The sequence below is a fragment of the Thunnus thynnus genome, chromosome 5, assembly GCF_963924715.1.
Source record: "Thunnus thynnus chromosome 5, fThuThy2.1, whole genome shotgun sequence".
NCBI classification, from domain to species: domain Eukaryota; kingdom Metazoa; phylum Chordata; class Actinopteri; order Scombriformes; family Scombridae; genus Thunnus; species Thunnus thynnus.
In genome coordinates this window covers 33,738,648-33,755,823 of record NC_089521.1, presented here as the reverse complement: position 1 = coordinate 33,755,823, position 17,176 = coordinate 33,738,648, and the positions used below count along the sequence as shown (strand labels likewise).

Genomic DNA, 17,176 nt, shown 5'->3' with positions numbered 1-17,176 from the left:
GACGACTCATAAATATCATCATCGGCCTCCGGAGGACCGCAGATGACGGCGGATGTTTGATTGCTCGAGAGTTAACCCCCCATGTGACCTGCGAGGAGCTGGATCTGTTTCTGAAATATATTCCATTAAGAATTCATGCAACACGAAAGGGACGTATATATATATATAATATATAATATATATATATATAGAATGATTAACTGTTCATCTGTACTGTACTGTACATCTTCATTCACTAGAATTGATCTCATTGTAAACAGCCTCGAGGCAGCAGGATGATCTTAAATAACCTGAATCTGATTGTTCTTACTACAAGATAAAAATACCAGCAGACGTCAGCCACTGATTCACTCAGACTTCACACCACACAGACGCCAGAAATACTGACTTCAGTTATCAAATATGTGTTTTAGACCTGGTAGAGGTCCTGCTCACAGAACTTATGATAAAACTTTTACTTTCCCATTGGATCCACAAATTTGCTTATTGGGGAATCTTACAACCACTGCTGCACATTTAAGGAACTTTACAAAAAAAGGTTTTAGAAATATCTTTATGCAGTGCAGATTCCCGTCTCCTCATAGCTGGATGGTTTTTGGAAATGAACAGTTGATTCCATGTGAAAAGATCACAAATACGCTCAGAAATGATTTCAATACCTTCTAAAAATTTGACCCATATGGACTCTTCAACAACGCCTTTATCAGGTTTGATATAAAAAAGTCATCAGAACCTATAAACTATAACTGGTCTGTGAATAAGTCAAGATGGTTTCCATTGTCTCTTTTTATTATATGTATGTGTTTATTTATGTTAATGTAATTTTTTAAAAATCTTAATTGACTACTTACTACTTTTTAGTAAAAGTCCTTTTCCAGTTTGTATGTGAGCTGGACAGCGAGGGGATCTGGAGCGAGCCCCCGGGAACAGCGCCGGGCTGTGAGGCCAATTTGACATAGTGGCCAAACCGTGTTATGACAACATCACGTGACGCTATTGAGCCCAAAAAGACTTTTTCCCATCGACTCACATTGTGAAAGAGACGTCTGTAAATCAGCGGATACATTTTCTGAACATCACAACCTCCACGAAATGACTCGTCTCACTCCGATCACATTCCGAAAGCCTAGAAGAGCCTGAATGGTTTTATCCCCATTCAAGTTAGCCGGAGGGCTGAACCGGAAGTAGCCAACTCAGCCGGCGAAAGTCACTAGTGCGCCTGCTCAATGGGCCCAATGATCCCGGAAGATCCGAGTAATTTTATACGCGGAAGTCAAACTTTTTTGGCTTCATGCGCCACTGAGCAACTTTCATAGGAATGAACGGGGCCCCGCCTCCGACGCTGTATCCAGTTCTCTTTATACATCCATGATCTGGAGCCATGTTTGTTTGTGTTTCTGTGTGTATTTACACCAGTACAGACTGCAGATGCATAAAACTGTACAACTATGTAAACATAAAGACAGAAATATGAAGAAAACTCCTCTGATCAGATTAATGAAGGCAGGCGTTACTCTGTTCTGATCTCAGTCGCTGTGGAAGTGTCGCGTTTCTTCTCCTACACATTAACATTAATGAACAGACATCTGACACCTGTTTGCATAAAAATCAGAGCTGCAGCGATTAATCAACTGAATAATAACTGATTCATTTTTAAAGTAAAAAGGTCAAACGTGTCATTTTGAGGATTCGCTGCTTTTCTTATGAGGTAGGAAATTAAACCAAAACAGGCAATTTAAAGATGTCACAATGGATTTTAGGAGACTGGAGGACATTTTTCACTGTTTTCAGATGTTTTCTAGAACAAACAATTAACCAATTAATCAAGAAAATAATCTGCAGATTTAATTAATAATGAAAATAATCATTAGTTGAAGCTCTAATAAAAAAAATATACTTTTTCATGCAAAAAATACCAACCAGTCTCTAATTCAAGCTTCTAACTTGTGAGAATTAGTTGATTAATTCATTAATAAATTAATTAGTCGATGATCACAAAATGAATCCTCTTTCCTGTGTCACACATGATAGTGAATAAAGTGAATATCTTTGGGTTTTGGACTGTTGATCAGACAAAGTGAGACATGTGAAGACATCAACTTAAGCTTTAAGAAATTATAACAGACAAACATTAATCAATAGAGAAAATAATCAGCAGATTAATGAATGATGAACATAATTGTTTGTTGCAGCTGCTTCTGCTGCTCGTCTTTGTTTCTTACAATAATAAACTGAATTAACGCTGAATCAGGTGAGATGCTCGTCTCCTTTTAATAATCAAAGTGAAAACAGCTGAAACGTCTCTTAAATCTATCAAGTCTAATAATTATTAAACAGAACAACTACAGCGAGAAGAAAAGCTCGAAGGTGAAACAGAAATAACGACAGTTTATGTTTTAGCTTCAGTATTCACTGTTTTCACTTAAGATCTGAACACAAAACATAATTACAGTGTAAAATGAGGAAAAATTGTGGCTAAAATGAGAATATATGACTGAAGAGTTCGATCTAATAATGCAAATATTAATTTATGTGATTCTGCAGGTTTTCTATGATACATATAATAATTATCAGAAAACTATTTCATATATATTTCATCCAACCTGCCAGTACTTGTGGAAAATTACTGATTGTTGCACCTCAATCTGAATTTTTCAGCTTCTACACAAATATCATCACAAAAACAGACTTTAAACTTTTATCACCAGATTATCAGATTATCACATCTGGTGATAAAACGAAGACATTCATACTGCAGCCCTGGTTCAATCCTACTCTGAGAAAAGCTGAAAGCATAAACCCCACTCTGTACAGTGTAAAACTGACTGTACTGTTCTGCTGACTGTAGAGAGTCTGTGCTGACTGAGGGCCGCCTGTGGCCCCGGGGTCAGGCTGACTCGCTGTCTAATGGAGCTCCCTGCTCTGTGAGAGCCCTGCTGAGAAATCCTTTCACTTCCCTGAGAGGAGGAGGAGGAGGAGGAGGAGGAGGAGGAGGAGAGGTTACATAACCCTCTGTGAAGAGCCGTGTCTCAGGGAATCTGACAGGGGAAGGAAAGATGACAAAAGGAGGACGGAAGTCGCCTCCAGCAGCTCTGCGGCCAAAAAAAAAAAAAATCGCACCAACTGCGCCTGGTTCAGCAGAAGTAGCTTCTTATAGCGGAGGGAAGCAGAGAGAGATGGTGTTTATCTTGTTTGTGGAATAAACAGCTGCCAGGGGATTAGATGTGTGCAGGGAGATGCGTGGGTCTCCAGCAGGAGGGGGGGGGCAGGGGGGGGGGGTTCTGCAGTTTATGAGCAGCTTCCTGCTCAGTTTATCAGGTTCACTTGGAAACAGGACAAAAAACAGAAACACCAGGGGGACGACTGGATGCTTCTGATGGATGAGAAACAGGAAAACAACAGGTGGCAGATTCCTGATTAATGTCAGGAAAGAATATCTCACAAGTAAATATAAATAAATGCATAAATAAAAACACTAATTTCCATTTCTGGCTCCTTCACTCATGTTGAGCAGGTTTCAAGCCTGGAGGCTGCAGCACAGTTTGGGGAATAATCAGAGTCCACAAGTTCAGAAGCTGCAGCAGTATTAATGTTTCAGTCCATCAGTAAACATCTCAAGGCTCTGCAGGTTTCTCTCCTGCAGCAGCAGCAGCAGCTCTTCGTCCACCTCACAGGACAGAAACAGCAGAAGACGAGTAACAAGTTACTGCAGAGCTGAAAAAACCTCTAAAGTGAGTAAAAAGCTGCTCTCCAGCGTGGATGTGTCAGCCGCTGAAGGTAGTTAAACCTTCGTCTCTGACACTGAAGAGTCGTCCTCCAGACAGTCCCGTCAGTATTTGGACAGTTTTTATTCAGGCTTCAGGTTCTAGACGTCACATTAAAGTCTCAGCTTCCATTTCAGCAGCTTCACATCAATATTGATAGAAGCGTGTGGGAGATCTCCTCGTACCTGACGTCATCACATACACATGATGATGATCATCATCATCTGATACGTGCAATACAAGTCTATGAGGTTCAGCTAACAAGTTTAAACCGTATCAAAGGTCCAGTGATGCTGCGTGACGCCAGAAACATGGACATGAACAGCATGTCTGTTACTATGAGAGGAGACATCATCTTATTAATGACTCTATTCATTGTTAATTCTGTTGGAGGTTTGATGAGACGACTTCAGCTGCTTCTGTTCTGTGATTCTTCTTCATGTTTTTGGGGAAAGTTTTACATTCCCTCTCTCCATCATGGCTGCTGTTTCACTGCAGATCAAACTCACTGGTCTTTCACACTTCCTTCAAGCTAAATAAACGAGTATTTTTCAGTCCAGTCATCCTTAAATGAGTTTTTACTGTCAATCTTTCGTTTTTCTATCCGCTAGTTTCCAACAAATGAAGCTCCGACGTCTGACAACAAGCTGCTCACTGTGACGACTAACAGGAGGCTGAATGAAGAAGCCCAGGTGACCTGGTAGAAATGTGTCTATTGAGTATGTATCTGACAGTGTTTAGAAACTCTTGTGTTCATCATTGGATCGATACCAAATCTTTATTGAAATGTGTTTGGAGATGAAATCCTAAATAGCAAAACATCCAAAAAGGTCAAAGGTCACTCTGATATACGGTAAATTAGAAGCCAGTTTTTTTTTATTTTTTTTAATGTCTCTTGTGCCTTAATAACAGTTTGATTTGTTCACACCTCTTCACAACAAAAAAGGAAAAAACAATGAAAGAAAAACGAGATTACAATCGATTCTCTGGCCTCGCGGTTCAGTTGAAGTCCTGCACGGATCAGATCAGGTTTGCAGCTCTGCAGGGAGTCTGATCGGCCGCTTTACAACCTGAAATGTAAATTATTTATCAGACTCTTTGGGAGATAAATATCCTTTATTTCTTGCAGATAGCTGCAGGTGAAATCTGCGCTGGCTGATTCACAACATGTTTAATCTGCTGCTGGAAGATTTTGTCAATACTAGACGCTCGTTCGATTTTACAAAACACGAATCAAAAATCTCTCGGAGACAGAGGACAAAGCATTAAATACTTTCACAGCTTTTATTACTTTCTGGATTTATTGCAACTCTGTAAACTTCTTCCAACAAACAAGCTGAGCATAAAAAGACAAAGGAGCTTTTCTGCAAACACTTCACACAAAAAGAAAAAAAAAACACAAGATCCTTTCAAACGAGGAGCTGAGAGGAGCTGCAGTCATTCAGTCCAACATTCAAACTATGTAAACAAGGAAAGACGAGAGGTTGCACGGCTGGTTTCTCTGCTTCACTTTCTCTACACAACTTCCTCCAAAAGCCGGCAGGTTTACAGTCAGTCTGATTCATGACTAACAGACAACCTGTTAATGTTTAAATGTCTGTCTGAAGGGGAAACCAAACACACAATCAGTACATTTAGGATACTTTCACTTTACTTGTTGAAGTGGCTCAAATCCTGTTTTTTTTTGCCTCCTAGTAAAGGATATGCTGGGATCAAACTACAATTATCTAGAGCTGTGGTCTGCTGGTCGATTAGTTGGTCGATATGCTCTCGTCCAACTAAATTCTCATTGGTCGAATAATCTCCATGTTACTTTCATAATGAGAGAAGTGCTACATCAACAGCTTTCCAGGTTTAATCCATTAAACAGACAGACTTCTAATGGAGACTGCTGGGTCAAAGGTCGTATTCAGACCAAATCATGCGGTGTGGTGTTCAGCTGCAGGGTGGAGCGGAGGTGTGTGTGTGGGGGGGGTGTGGGTGTGTTTATTTGTGCTTTAGAATGTAACCGCTGTGAAACAATCTCTCGTCTTCGGTGGCCAATCACAGCCGGAGATCAGACTGATCAGAGTTGTAAACTCTGCCATGATGGAGGACAAAGACGTTACTATGACGAGGGGAGGACATTTCTCTTCGTTTGATGATGTTAAAAGTAAAGTAGACGTTGCTGTCGGCTTCTCGACTCACTTTGAAAAAGACGAGAGAGAGCAGCTGTGGTCAATCGAGCTAGAGAGTGAATGAAGAGAGGGAGCGCTGGTAATGTAGCGAGAAAGCCGGTGAATCAGATCAATAAAACTTTATTAATTAAGTCGACCAAGATTTTCTTTGGTTGACTACAACCCTACAATTATCATGGGTAAAAATATTCCGGTAAGCGTTATTATCACGATAATCACCAACATTTTAGTGCTACAATAAAGTTAAATGATTTCACAACATGATGGGATGGATTTCACTGATCAGCTTCGTTGGACTCGAACAATCTGTCTCTCAGATTCTACACATCCATTCATACTTTAAACTCCTCATTTATTCCTGATGAATTGATGTTTTCTGCTGGATATTAACAGTTAAATTCAGTTTTAAAAAGGCAGAGAAGGTTTTAAAACACACTCAGAACACAATGATGGTTACAGACTACGATGGGAGTCTGTCAGTAACGTTACGACTCAACACCTGTAAGTTAGCTGCATTTCAGCAGATTGATGGCTGATGTTAAATAGAAAGTCGTGTCCAGAGTCACCAGACGTCCACAGACAGCTGATGAAGAGCTGCAAACAACCATAATCACAATACGTTGGCAGTATTGATACCATTGAATGCTTCACTGTTCTGTTTATACCGACACATTTTTAACCTCCAACTGACTCAGATGTGATTTTTTTTCATATCAGATCTGGGCCCACTGGCACCATGTGGTCCTGGATCTGATTCATATCTGATCTGTGCTGTCAGAACCGTCAGATCGGCCTTCATGTGGGTTTTTTTTTCTTTAACATCTCACTTCACTGCATAAATCGCCTGTCATCATCATTCAGTGTCGGCACCTCACAGCCCGGTAAAAATAAACATGGAGGAGAGCGAGGGGGAGGGGGGGGTCAACGGAGAGACGAGGTGAGTCACTCAATGCATTTAACTAATAAGCGGACTTATTTATCTACAAATCTGCACGTCAACACAGCCTGAAACGATCAGCGTTGACTAAACAGACCTGGAGGTGACGGTTTAGTCGACGGCTGTTTGCAAAGACAAGAATGAAATAAAAAAACAGGTTTATTGTCTTTCAGTCTTTCATACACAGATGGTCTGATTTTCATAGTTTCCAAATGAAAAACATGTCATTTCTCTGCTCTGAAGGATGTTTAGAGTTAATAAATTATAAAATATATAATATAAAAACATAAGTGGTGTCATTAATGTGTCTTGTGGGAGGTGAAACCCTGAGGTGTGAGCATCATGGAGGCTGAGTGTGTGAGTGTGTGTGTGTGTGTCGACACTAAGCACCTGCTTGCATCATTAACTCCGCCTCCAGAGCAGCCGTGGCGGCCAGCAGGAAACCTTGACAGGATTCAAGATGGCTGCACGTTTCTATGAAAGTGTTACTATTTATCTTGTGTTCCTTCACCTCCTACCAACCAGAACCAGCAACACGACTCCAGTCAGTTTAGTTTAAAGGGTCAGTGTGACAAAGAAGGGAAATTCGTCGTTTTAAAATCAGCTGTGGCAGCGTTTGTCTGCAAAGTGAGAATCAGTCGCTCACTAATCTGCAGTAACTGATGTTTTGTTCACTAGTTTTCATCAGAAACAACATCATCAGCAGTTGTTGAACTTATTTCCACATCCAGCAGTTACGGACCAACATGATCCTCCCATTGATAATGTCAATAATAACATGTGAGGTTCCTCAGGGTTCTATTCTTAGTCCTTTAGAGTTTCAATCTGGTTAAAGCTGCTTGAAATTAAGTTTTTTGTCCACTTGTTTTCAGCAGGATAGTCTGTAAAAACTACTTCTGTCATATTATCAGCTTATAAAGTACTTGTGGCTAACATGTTAGCAAACAGCTTATTTCCACATCCAGCAGTTACGGAGCAACATTATCATTCATGTGGAGTCGTGTTTCTGTCCACCTGGTGAATGTAAGTCCAATATTCACTCTCTTTTAGCTCTGTTTTTACTCTCTACCAACTCCTGAGGGAAATATCTGGCTCTTTAGCTGCTAAATGCTCCACTATGTTCACCAGCTAGTCTACAGCTAACTGTGTCTGTTTGGTGTTGAGCAGGTAGTGTACAGCAGCTTTTTACAGCTTTTTCTCTGAAAACGACGCTATGAGACGCTGAGAGTGAACCAGAACAGTAAGGTTGCAGCCGGACAGATAAACAATGAGCTGAAACTCACTATAAAGCTCCGTAAAGCCGAGAGGAGCTGCAGAGTCTCTGATAATTCTCTGTAGGTTCATCACTACGAGCCAAAACCAACTTTAACTACTCTTGAATCATTTTCCAAACTGTGACGTCTCCACCCTGAACCGAGCTGTCATCACAGGTCTCTGATTGGCTGTTTGGTCCTGGAGGGAAACTTTGGAGTTTTAATCCTTCCTTCTAAGGTTTCCTATGGTATTTTATCGTGGAGGCACCACACTGCACATGAAATTAAGAGCCTCCACTGACGCCAGAAGAACTATTTTGATGAAATATAATATTAGTCTTATTATGCTTCAGGGAAACTGAGCCGTGCAGCTACATCAAGCAGTAAAAGCCACAAGGCGACTGTTTAAACCGTCACTATATTACAAATAGATTAGAGCTGAAACAATCAGTCGATTAAATCAATTATTTAGACAGAAAAATAATTGGCAACTATTTTTATAATTGATTAATTGTTTTAGTCATTTGTTAAGCAAAAATGTCAAACATGTTCTCAAATGTGAGAATCTGACAAAACAGACTCTAAGATGTTATAACAGGACTTTTTCACTATTTTCTGACATTTTAAAGATAAAACGTTTAATTCTAGAAAATAATCAGCAGATTAATAGTCGATGAAAATAATCACAGCAGACAAACACAGACATAAGTCAAGTCATGTTTCTAATAACCTCCCAGCAAAAAGTGCAGAAAATATCCCAAATAGAGTTTTAATAAAGTGGTGAAGTTATCTAACGGTGAGCGTCATCGTCAACATTAAGGACCTGCCGCTGCCTACAAAATAAAATGATCAATCACATGCAGGAAGTTATCAGTCAATCAGAATACGATCAGGATCTGCATTCAAGCATCTATGAGATCTAATTTTTATGTTGCAATGATTCTTCCATGTTTGTGTTTGCAGGTTGATCCATCACATTAAAACAAACTCCCAAAGCTGCAGCAACAAGTGTCTGTTACTGCAGTTTACAGCTGCAACTAACAGTTATTTTCATTATTGATTACTTTCTCTATTAATCGATTAGTTGTTTGGTCTATAAAATGTCAGAAAATGGTGAAAAATGTCGATCAGTGTTTCTAAAAGTCCAAGATGACGTCATCAAATGTCTTGTTTCACCCTCAACGCAAAGACATTCAGTTTACTGTCATAAAGGACTAAAAAAAAAACAGAAAATATTCACATTTAAGAAGCTGGAATCAGAGAGTTTGGGCTTCTTTTATAAAAAAAAAAAACGATAAAAATGATTAATCGATTATCAACATATTTGGCAATTTATTTAATAGTTGACAGCTAATCGATTAATGGTTACAGCTCTACTATCATGTGACACAAAAAAGCTTCAAGTTCTCACATTTGAGAAGCTGCAACCAGTAAATTTTGGCATTTTTCCATAAAAAATACGACCGACTACACACTGCTTCTAGCTTAAAGGTTGGAAACCACTGGTTTAACTATGTGTTGTATTTTAAAAGCTTGTTTTATTATAAAGCTGTTAAATAAATGTAGTGGAGTGAAGTATAAAGTAGCATCAAATGGAAATTGATTAATTGACTAATCTTTGAAGCTTTCACTTTGTGACCCGAAGAGTTGTGCAAGAAAATTGTGTTTTCAATTCTAAGTGGAAAAAACTGAGATTGAATTGGACAAGAATCGTGCAGCATGAATCAGAGGTCACATCAGGTCGGCAGCAGTGACGAAACTGATCCAACGAACCAGATCTGAGCATCACTTCGTCCCGATCAATGAAAACAGCATCTGCTTCCTGTTTCAGTTTACACTGCACCCGTTTTCCCTCCGAAGCCTCAACAACATGACTTATTCCTCTGCAGATAAACCGTCATCCTGCATGTTTTATTGATTTCTCCGTCCTGCAGAGGAGTCTGCTGGGAAGGAGTCAGAGGGGATTCAAACTGGCAACCCACCACATACAAGACACACCCACTGCCTCCCAGTAACACCAGTAACTCCCCTTCCTCTGTCGGGGCTTTAAATGAATTCATACTCTGTTTATTTATGAAGCAGCACCGGGAGAAGCAGGACTTCCAGCACAAAACTCAGGAAGCAGCTGATTCCTCCTGCTTGGAGCTCAAGTTTCTGTCTTATTAACGTGACACGAGTTTAATATTCTGAACTTACACTTGTGCACAAATAAACTCCCACGTCTGCCTTCTGTCAGCAGCAGATCTCCTCACACTCACATACGAGTCTGCATATTGAAATGAAAAAAAAAACCACCACTAGACGCTCATTAACAAGCTTCCCAGCGGGACAGCAGGAGGAGGAGGAGGAGGAGGAGGAGGAGGAGGAGGAGGAGGACACACCAGCGTTCTTCAGTCCAGCTTCTTCTTCTGCTTGTTTTATTAGTGAGCGCTCTCTCAAGTGCAGGCTGCCCTCCAGCTCTCAACCAGCAACGCATTCATCTGAACCTAACATGGACAAACCCCTTGAGGGAGGTGGGGGGGGGGGGGCTATTCACCAAATCAGCTGAGAGGCCACTGAATGTGCAGCAGCCAAGAACAAGTCCTGCAATCAAACGCAGCCAAAGCACAGACTCAGGCAAATTAAAAAGAAAAAAAAAAGAAGCTATTTTAACATATTTAAGGATCTATGTTCATGTGCGATGCTGATATATTAACCCCAGTAAAGAAAAAGTAATGTTTCAGAGGATTTTAAGGGGAGGAAACTCCTCATTGTGTCTGTTTACAGGTGTTTTTATTTGCATCTTATGGCACATATAGCCTCCAGATTACAATAAGTACCAACAAGTGGATTTTAAGAGGAAGTGGCTGATGTAATGAATGCTGCATGCATGAATAATCTGGTTTGAATGAGTTAATGCAGATGTTACCGGGTGGTTTGGTCCTTAATATGCTCTTAATATGCTCTTTTTCAAGGCGATTTAAAAAAAATACTGCGAAGGATATGCGCTTAAAACCCCCCCCGACACATCCAGTTCCCTTCAGTCTTTACCAGTACGCCGGATCACATTTGAAATTTGATCAATTTAAAGGTCAATATCAGGCGTCCCAAGAATATATTGACTATATGAATAGATTAAGGAGCTAACCTTCAACAGGTCAAATGGATGTAAAATTCGGCATTAATTTTTTACACTATGCAGCTTTTGTTTAACAAGTATTTTAAATGTTAGAGCTGCATCACAATGGTGGCCGTCGCCCTCCAGGGAGTGATGTGGAAGGACAACAATGTGGAAGCAACAGGACAATCTACTAGAAAAGTTACTTTATTTCTTTAAATAAGTGATTTGTGGTGGATCAAATATACGCCGAAGTCATCAATAGCTGCTTATGATTCAAAGAAGAGTCTGAGTGTTGTTGTTTATTTTATATATTTTGGCAGGTGAGAGCATCAACTTTAAATTGGCAGGTTTTCAGAGGGAGTTCGCTGGCGGGTCCCTTCATACCAGACAACAGGTGCATGTTGTTGCGGCGCGGACTCACCTTCTGCTGCCGCCGGGCCATGTCGGTGGGCTGCTTGGCGTTGAACGGGTAAGCGATGCACCGGAGGACGAACACATAAATCTGCAGTTTAATTTTCCTCTCCTCTTCCTCCTTCTGGATCCGCTCGCGCTCCTTCCTCTCCTCCTCCTCTTCACCTGTGGCGTCTTTAGCGGCTTTACCGGGGGCGCCTCCAGGTGCGGCGGACTGCCGCTGCTGCTGCTGGCCGCCCGCCCGGCTGTTGTTGTTGCCCCGTTTCCCCGCAGAAGAGCCGGCCGGTTTCCGCGGAGGCTCCTGGACAACTTCTGGGTCGGACTCCCCGCCGGTGTCTTCGCTGGAGGACGGGTCCAGCATGGTTCACGGCAGGAAAAAAAACAACAACTCCGGTTCAGAGCGACAGAGCAAAAGAAAGAGAAACAACTGTTTTGGTTTTAGTTTGTTTGTTTTAGTCGACGTGGCGTTAACGGCTGCACTTTACCGACCGGCAGTCTCGCTCTGCTGCGGTCGGTGGTGCGTTTGGTGCCGAGACCAGAGGAACGTCAGGGTGGTTTTTTTGGATGAGGTGGGGGGCGGATGGGGGGGCGGGGTCTAAACGGTTAATACTTGGAGGTTGGGGCCGCGTGCGATTGTGTTGGAATGGCAGCGCGCCCGCCACCACCGCGTAGTGCGCGCGCTATGCGCTCCAACACACAGGTGAGCAACCTGTAGCTGCAACCAAAGATAGAAGGAAGAACAACAGAGATGTCTCACTCTGTCTGATTTTTACGAACTACAAAACTAATAAAACACCGCGAGTCCCGCTACTAACGATCAGTGGTGGAAAGTAACTAAATACATTTACTCTGTTACTGTACTTAAGTACAACTTTAAGGTATTTGTACTTACCTTGAGTATTTCCATGTGATGGTACTTTATACTTCCACTCCACTACATTTCAGAGGGAAATATTGTTGTTTTCAGTTTTTGGACTTTTTCTCTAATCTTTGATTTTTGCTGAAATATTGGATCATTTGAACATTTATTGAAATGAAAGCATGTGAGAAGTTTAGAGGGAAAAATCACTATTTGGTGGAGCTGTTAACAACTCATAGACATGTGAAATGTGACCCCGACTACACACTGCTTTTTGTAAGACGTCAAAAGACAAAAAGGTTGGAAACCACTGGTTTCATCTTTAACAATGTGTTGTATTTTAAAAGCTTGTTATATTATCCATTGTGTCAAATCTTCATCTGAAAAGTAACTAAAGCTGTCAAATAAATGTAGTGGAGTAGAAAGTACAATATTTCCCTCTGAAATGTAGAAAGTAGCATCACATGGAAATACTCAAGTAAAGTACAAGTACAGAACATTAAAACAGCTTCATGTTTTTAATTAATGATGTTTTATTCTTAGTTTGGTTCAGTTTTAAGTTTTGGTTGGTTTGGGGTTTGATGCTTCTGCTGCAGCTACTGACACCACATTCCAGTAATTATACTGTACCAAAGCACTGAGAGTGCAGGTGCAGTGTACATACAGAACTACATCGCTGCCACATTCATTCATTTTCATTCAAACTTTATTTACAAGCAGAAAAACACACATTTTCAAGTTTTCGGATTTTACAGCTCTAATATTTTTAAAAAAAAACCACAAAAACAACAAAGAAACAACATGAAGATAAAGAAATATAAACAAAAGACTCAAACTAAGTAATCAAGTTTTGACTATTTTCAAACAGTAAAATCTAAACTTCATTATTATTTTATCTGATATGAACAATATCTAAAATAAATATACACATTAATATAAAATAAGAGTTTGATCGGCGAAGTCTCTCAACATAAACTACAGTGTGTGTGTGTGTAAAGAACAATAAATACATTCAGCATTTGGTGAATAAAAATATTTTATCCTCTTCTTCCTGATCGAGGGTCAGGAGCCTCCGCCGAGGCCCCCAGAGGTCGCTGAGAACCACCTGGACACTCGTCATCACGGTATTGTGGAGTTGAACTCGGGGAGGACTGGCGCCCAGTCAGGATACGTATCCAGAGAGAACAAAGGAACTCCCCACGTCGCCACGGCCAACAAGACGGCAAGGACGCCGATCACGTTGACGCCGAGCCCCGCCTTCACCTGCAGCGGCGGCGAGCAGACACGGAAGTTATGGTAAAAAACATCATCAGGATACATCAAACAAACATGCTTGTGTGTTTTGTCCCACAGATGACTCACCATGTCTATGGTGCTGAGGTGTCCGTAGGCGAAGACGACGGCGTTGGGTGGGTTGGACACCGGCAGCAGGAAGGAGAAGGACGTGCACAGGGTGGCGGGGATCAGGACGAACAGCGGGTTGACGTGGATGGCCTCAGCCTGAAGGAAGACGAATCACACAAAACATAAATATCTGTCTCAATAGTTTAATAATCATCACGTGTAACTGCTTCTTCATTCATCAACTACAGCTTCTCAGAGTCACCTTTAACATTTGTAAGAACATCAGGAACAAGGAGGTTGAGGAGCTGCAGCAGAAATAAGAAGGAAGTAAGTGTCTGTGGCTACACAAGCAGGCCTGTACAGCTGTATGAATATGACTGGATGTTAAAGAAGGTATCGATGAGTTACTGATAGTTATGGGCCAAACAGTGAGCGGAACTTGAGCTGTTTTCTTTTGTCATATTTGATATTTTGTGTCAGATTAAATTAATCTTTTACCAAAAAGTTATGTCACTGTAATTGCATTCAAACCCTAAAAGGCTTGAAATAAAACCCCAAATACAGAGCTGCACAACAAGTCTCTCTGTTTCCCGGTGAAGACAAATTTAAACTGATTTTATGAATGATTTGAATACTTGAACGCTGCTCCAAAGACTGGACAGAGGTGTGAGATGACTGTAGTGAGAGATGCGGCTCAGCTGGCAGAGATGCTCCAATATAGAGTTGAAAAAGCTGCTCAGTGAGGCAGCAACAGTATGAAGAGGATGTGACAGTTGATCCAGATGCAGCACATCCTGAACTCATGCTGTCTAATGATGGAAAATTGCAATTATAGCCAGAGGTGGAAGAAGCACTCAGATCCTTTACTCGAGCAACGGAAAAATACCCCGACTACACACTGCTTTTTATAAGACGTCAAAAGCCCAAAAAGGTTGGAAACCACTGGTTTCATCTTTAACAATGTGTTGTATTTTAAAAGCTTGTTATATTATCCATTGTGTCAAATCTTCATCTGAAAAGTAACTAAAGCTGTCAAATAAATGTAGTGGAGTAGAAAGTACAATATTTCCCTCTGAAATGTAGAAAGTAGCATCACATAGAAATACTCAAGTAAAGTACAAGTACTTCAAAACTGTACTTAAGTGATCCGAGCTGCAGGTCAATATTTTGATCAATCATTCATTCATGGTTTTGTTTCTGATCACGTGACCGGGTCGTCATGTGATCAGATGTGTTGTGTTTAATACTGTGAACCTACCAGAGGAGAGAGGATGGGGAGGAAGATGGTGATGGTGGTGGCGTTGCTGGCCACCTCTGTTACCGTGGTGACAATGATGCAGGCGATCGTGACCGTGGCCATGACGGGCAGATCGCCCAGAGGCGTCATCAGCTCGGCCACCCAGAAAGACAGGCCCGACTTCTGCAGACATACACATGTTATAATGATTTATGTTTCTGTCTAATTATAACCGATTAAAGGGTCAGTTCACCCAAATTACCCATTAGCCTTCCTCGATTGCCTCTACTGGTATCTACTCTTTTTATTTCTCCACGTTTTAATGTACCTGCTGGTGAGATTCCTGCCTTTACCCAAATACAGTGGAGGTAACAGAACATAGTTTATGCTGCTCAAAGCATTCAGCAGCAGCATGTGTTTGCATATAATCCACAGACCACACTGTCAACAGAAACTCTCCCTTTGAAACCGTCTCCAGTATGTTCTGTGGATTATCCAGTGAGTGAATGAGACGAGCTTTCTGACAAGAAATGTTGCCGTTTGATTTTTTTTTTCAATGACGGCAGCAGCACAAACAGGTCAGACAGGTTGAGTTCAAATATTTTCTCATTTCCTGCTTTGATTTGGTAAGTTGTATCATGTGAGCAGAGACTAGGTGCGTTCAAGGAAGCTTGTTATAGTAAAGTTTCATTCTTAAAGGACGGGTTCACAATTTTTCACATCTGTCTTAGTCTGTAAGTGGAGTCGGATCTTCACATCTTTCCTTGACCTTGTGACGTTTTCCATCGAGGTCAAGGAAAAGATGGGGGGAGTCGAGGGAAGTACAGTAACAAAAACAGGGACTTTGGCACTAAAAGGACTGTAACGTTGTGCAGAAGGAGGACTGAGGATTTTCAGCGCTGTTATGTATTTGTGTGTATGTGCTTTAATCCCACGCTGTACATTGCAGATCTCTCTGGTGATCTTGCTGTGGTGCTTGTGTGTGATGACTGTGATTGTCTGATTGAATGATTGTGACTGTGTGAGCGTGCAGGTTGTTCCAGGGAGCTGATTGGTTGCAGCCTCCTCCAGCTCCTGCAGGCTCTCTCCTCTCTCCTCCTCCTCCAACCAGCCAGCAAACACGTTTCTGTGTGGAATGTTGTACATAGAGTTGCTAAATTGATATAATAACCCAGGTTTGGTAGCGGGTTAGGGTTAGGGGTTAGGACTAGGGTTAGGGTTAGGGCTTGGGTTAGGACTAGGTTTAGGGTTAGGGGTAGGACTAGGGTTAGGGTTAGGGGTAGGACTAGGGTTAGGGTTAGGGGTAGGACTAGGGTTAGGGTTAAGGGTTAGGGCTAAATTAGTGACTTGTTTTTTTCTTATCTTTTATTTGAGAGGGTAATTTTACGTTGCTCAGCTTTAGTTCCTCTTTATTTTGCTGTTAAGCCACCCTGAAGCTAAAGGATTTTAAATAAACCTTTATATGGCTGCAAATCCTTTGTTGCTGGTGGTTCTTGGGAGCTGCACCAGGGTTTCCACTTAGGGAACGGCTCGTAACATTTACATCCATCACTTCCATTGTAAGGTCATTATGAGGGGATCTTCTAATGGTCAGTATGAACAGGAGGAATGATTACAGCAAGAAAAACAGGTTTCACTGATCATTTGGGCTCCTGACTGTTGTTTTAAGACACACTTGATGAAATTGGGAACCCGTCCTTTTAAGGTTTGGTTAGATTTAGGTTCCACTTGGTTATGTGCAGGGGAAAGTTTACCTTTGTGCCCTCAGCGAGTGCGAAGCCTCCACCGACCAGCAGGGCTACTTTCCATGGCATGGAGGCCTGGAACTCGTCCCAGGAGATCATGGCCTCTGGATGGAGAGAGAGACAATGATCCTGCTTTACAGAGAAAAACAACAGAATCTGTTTCTCACTACAGTATTAAGTCAGGTCATCAAGTGGAACAGCTGTTGAAAATTACATAACGTTGAGAATATCATTGATTACATTTTTATTATTGAATGAAGGTAAAATCAGACGTAATGACTTGCTCTTCATTCATAATAATACTTAAGAGGAAGTTCAGAGGTTTTATCAACAAAATGTACTAAAAGTA

At 41.2% G+C, this 17,176-nt stretch overlaps 2 protein-coding genes across 6 annotated transcripts in view; both read right to left on the bottom strand.

Moving 5' to 3' along the window:
- The window catches only part of cadps2 (Ca++-dependent secretion activator 2), a 254,458-nt gene extending 242,252 nt beyond the window's left edge, over positions 1–12,206 (bottom strand). For all 3 annotated transcript variants that reach the window (XM_067590867.1, XM_067590868.1, XM_067590870.1), the window contains exon 1: positions 11,653–12,206. In XM_067590867.1, the coding sequence (XP_067446968.1) occupies positions 11,653–12,003 (351 nt within the window). In that variant the 5' untranslated portion in view covers positions 12,004–12,206. The remainder of the gene's footprint in view (positions 1–11,652) is intronic.
- A 51-nt stretch (positions 12,207–12,257) lies between these two features.
- slc13a1 (solute carrier family 13 member 1) overlaps positions 12,258–17,176 on the bottom strand; it is a 20,255-nt gene continuing 15,336 nt past the window's right edge. For 2 of the 3 annotated variants that reach the window (XM_067590874.1, XM_067590873.1), the window contains 4 exons: positions 16,837–16,931; positions 15,104–15,265; positions 13,864–14,001; positions 12,258–13,764 (listed from right to left, as the gene is read on the bottom strand). In XM_067590874.1, the coding sequence (XP_067446975.1) occupies positions 13,621–13,764; positions 13,864–14,001; positions 15,104–15,265; positions 16,837–16,931 (539 nt within the window). In that variant the 3' untranslated portion in view covers positions 12,258–13,620. The remainder of the gene's footprint in view (positions 13,765–13,863; positions 14,002–15,103; positions 15,266–16,836; positions 16,932–17,176) is intronic. The other variant, XM_067590875.1, reaches the window with a different exon arrangement.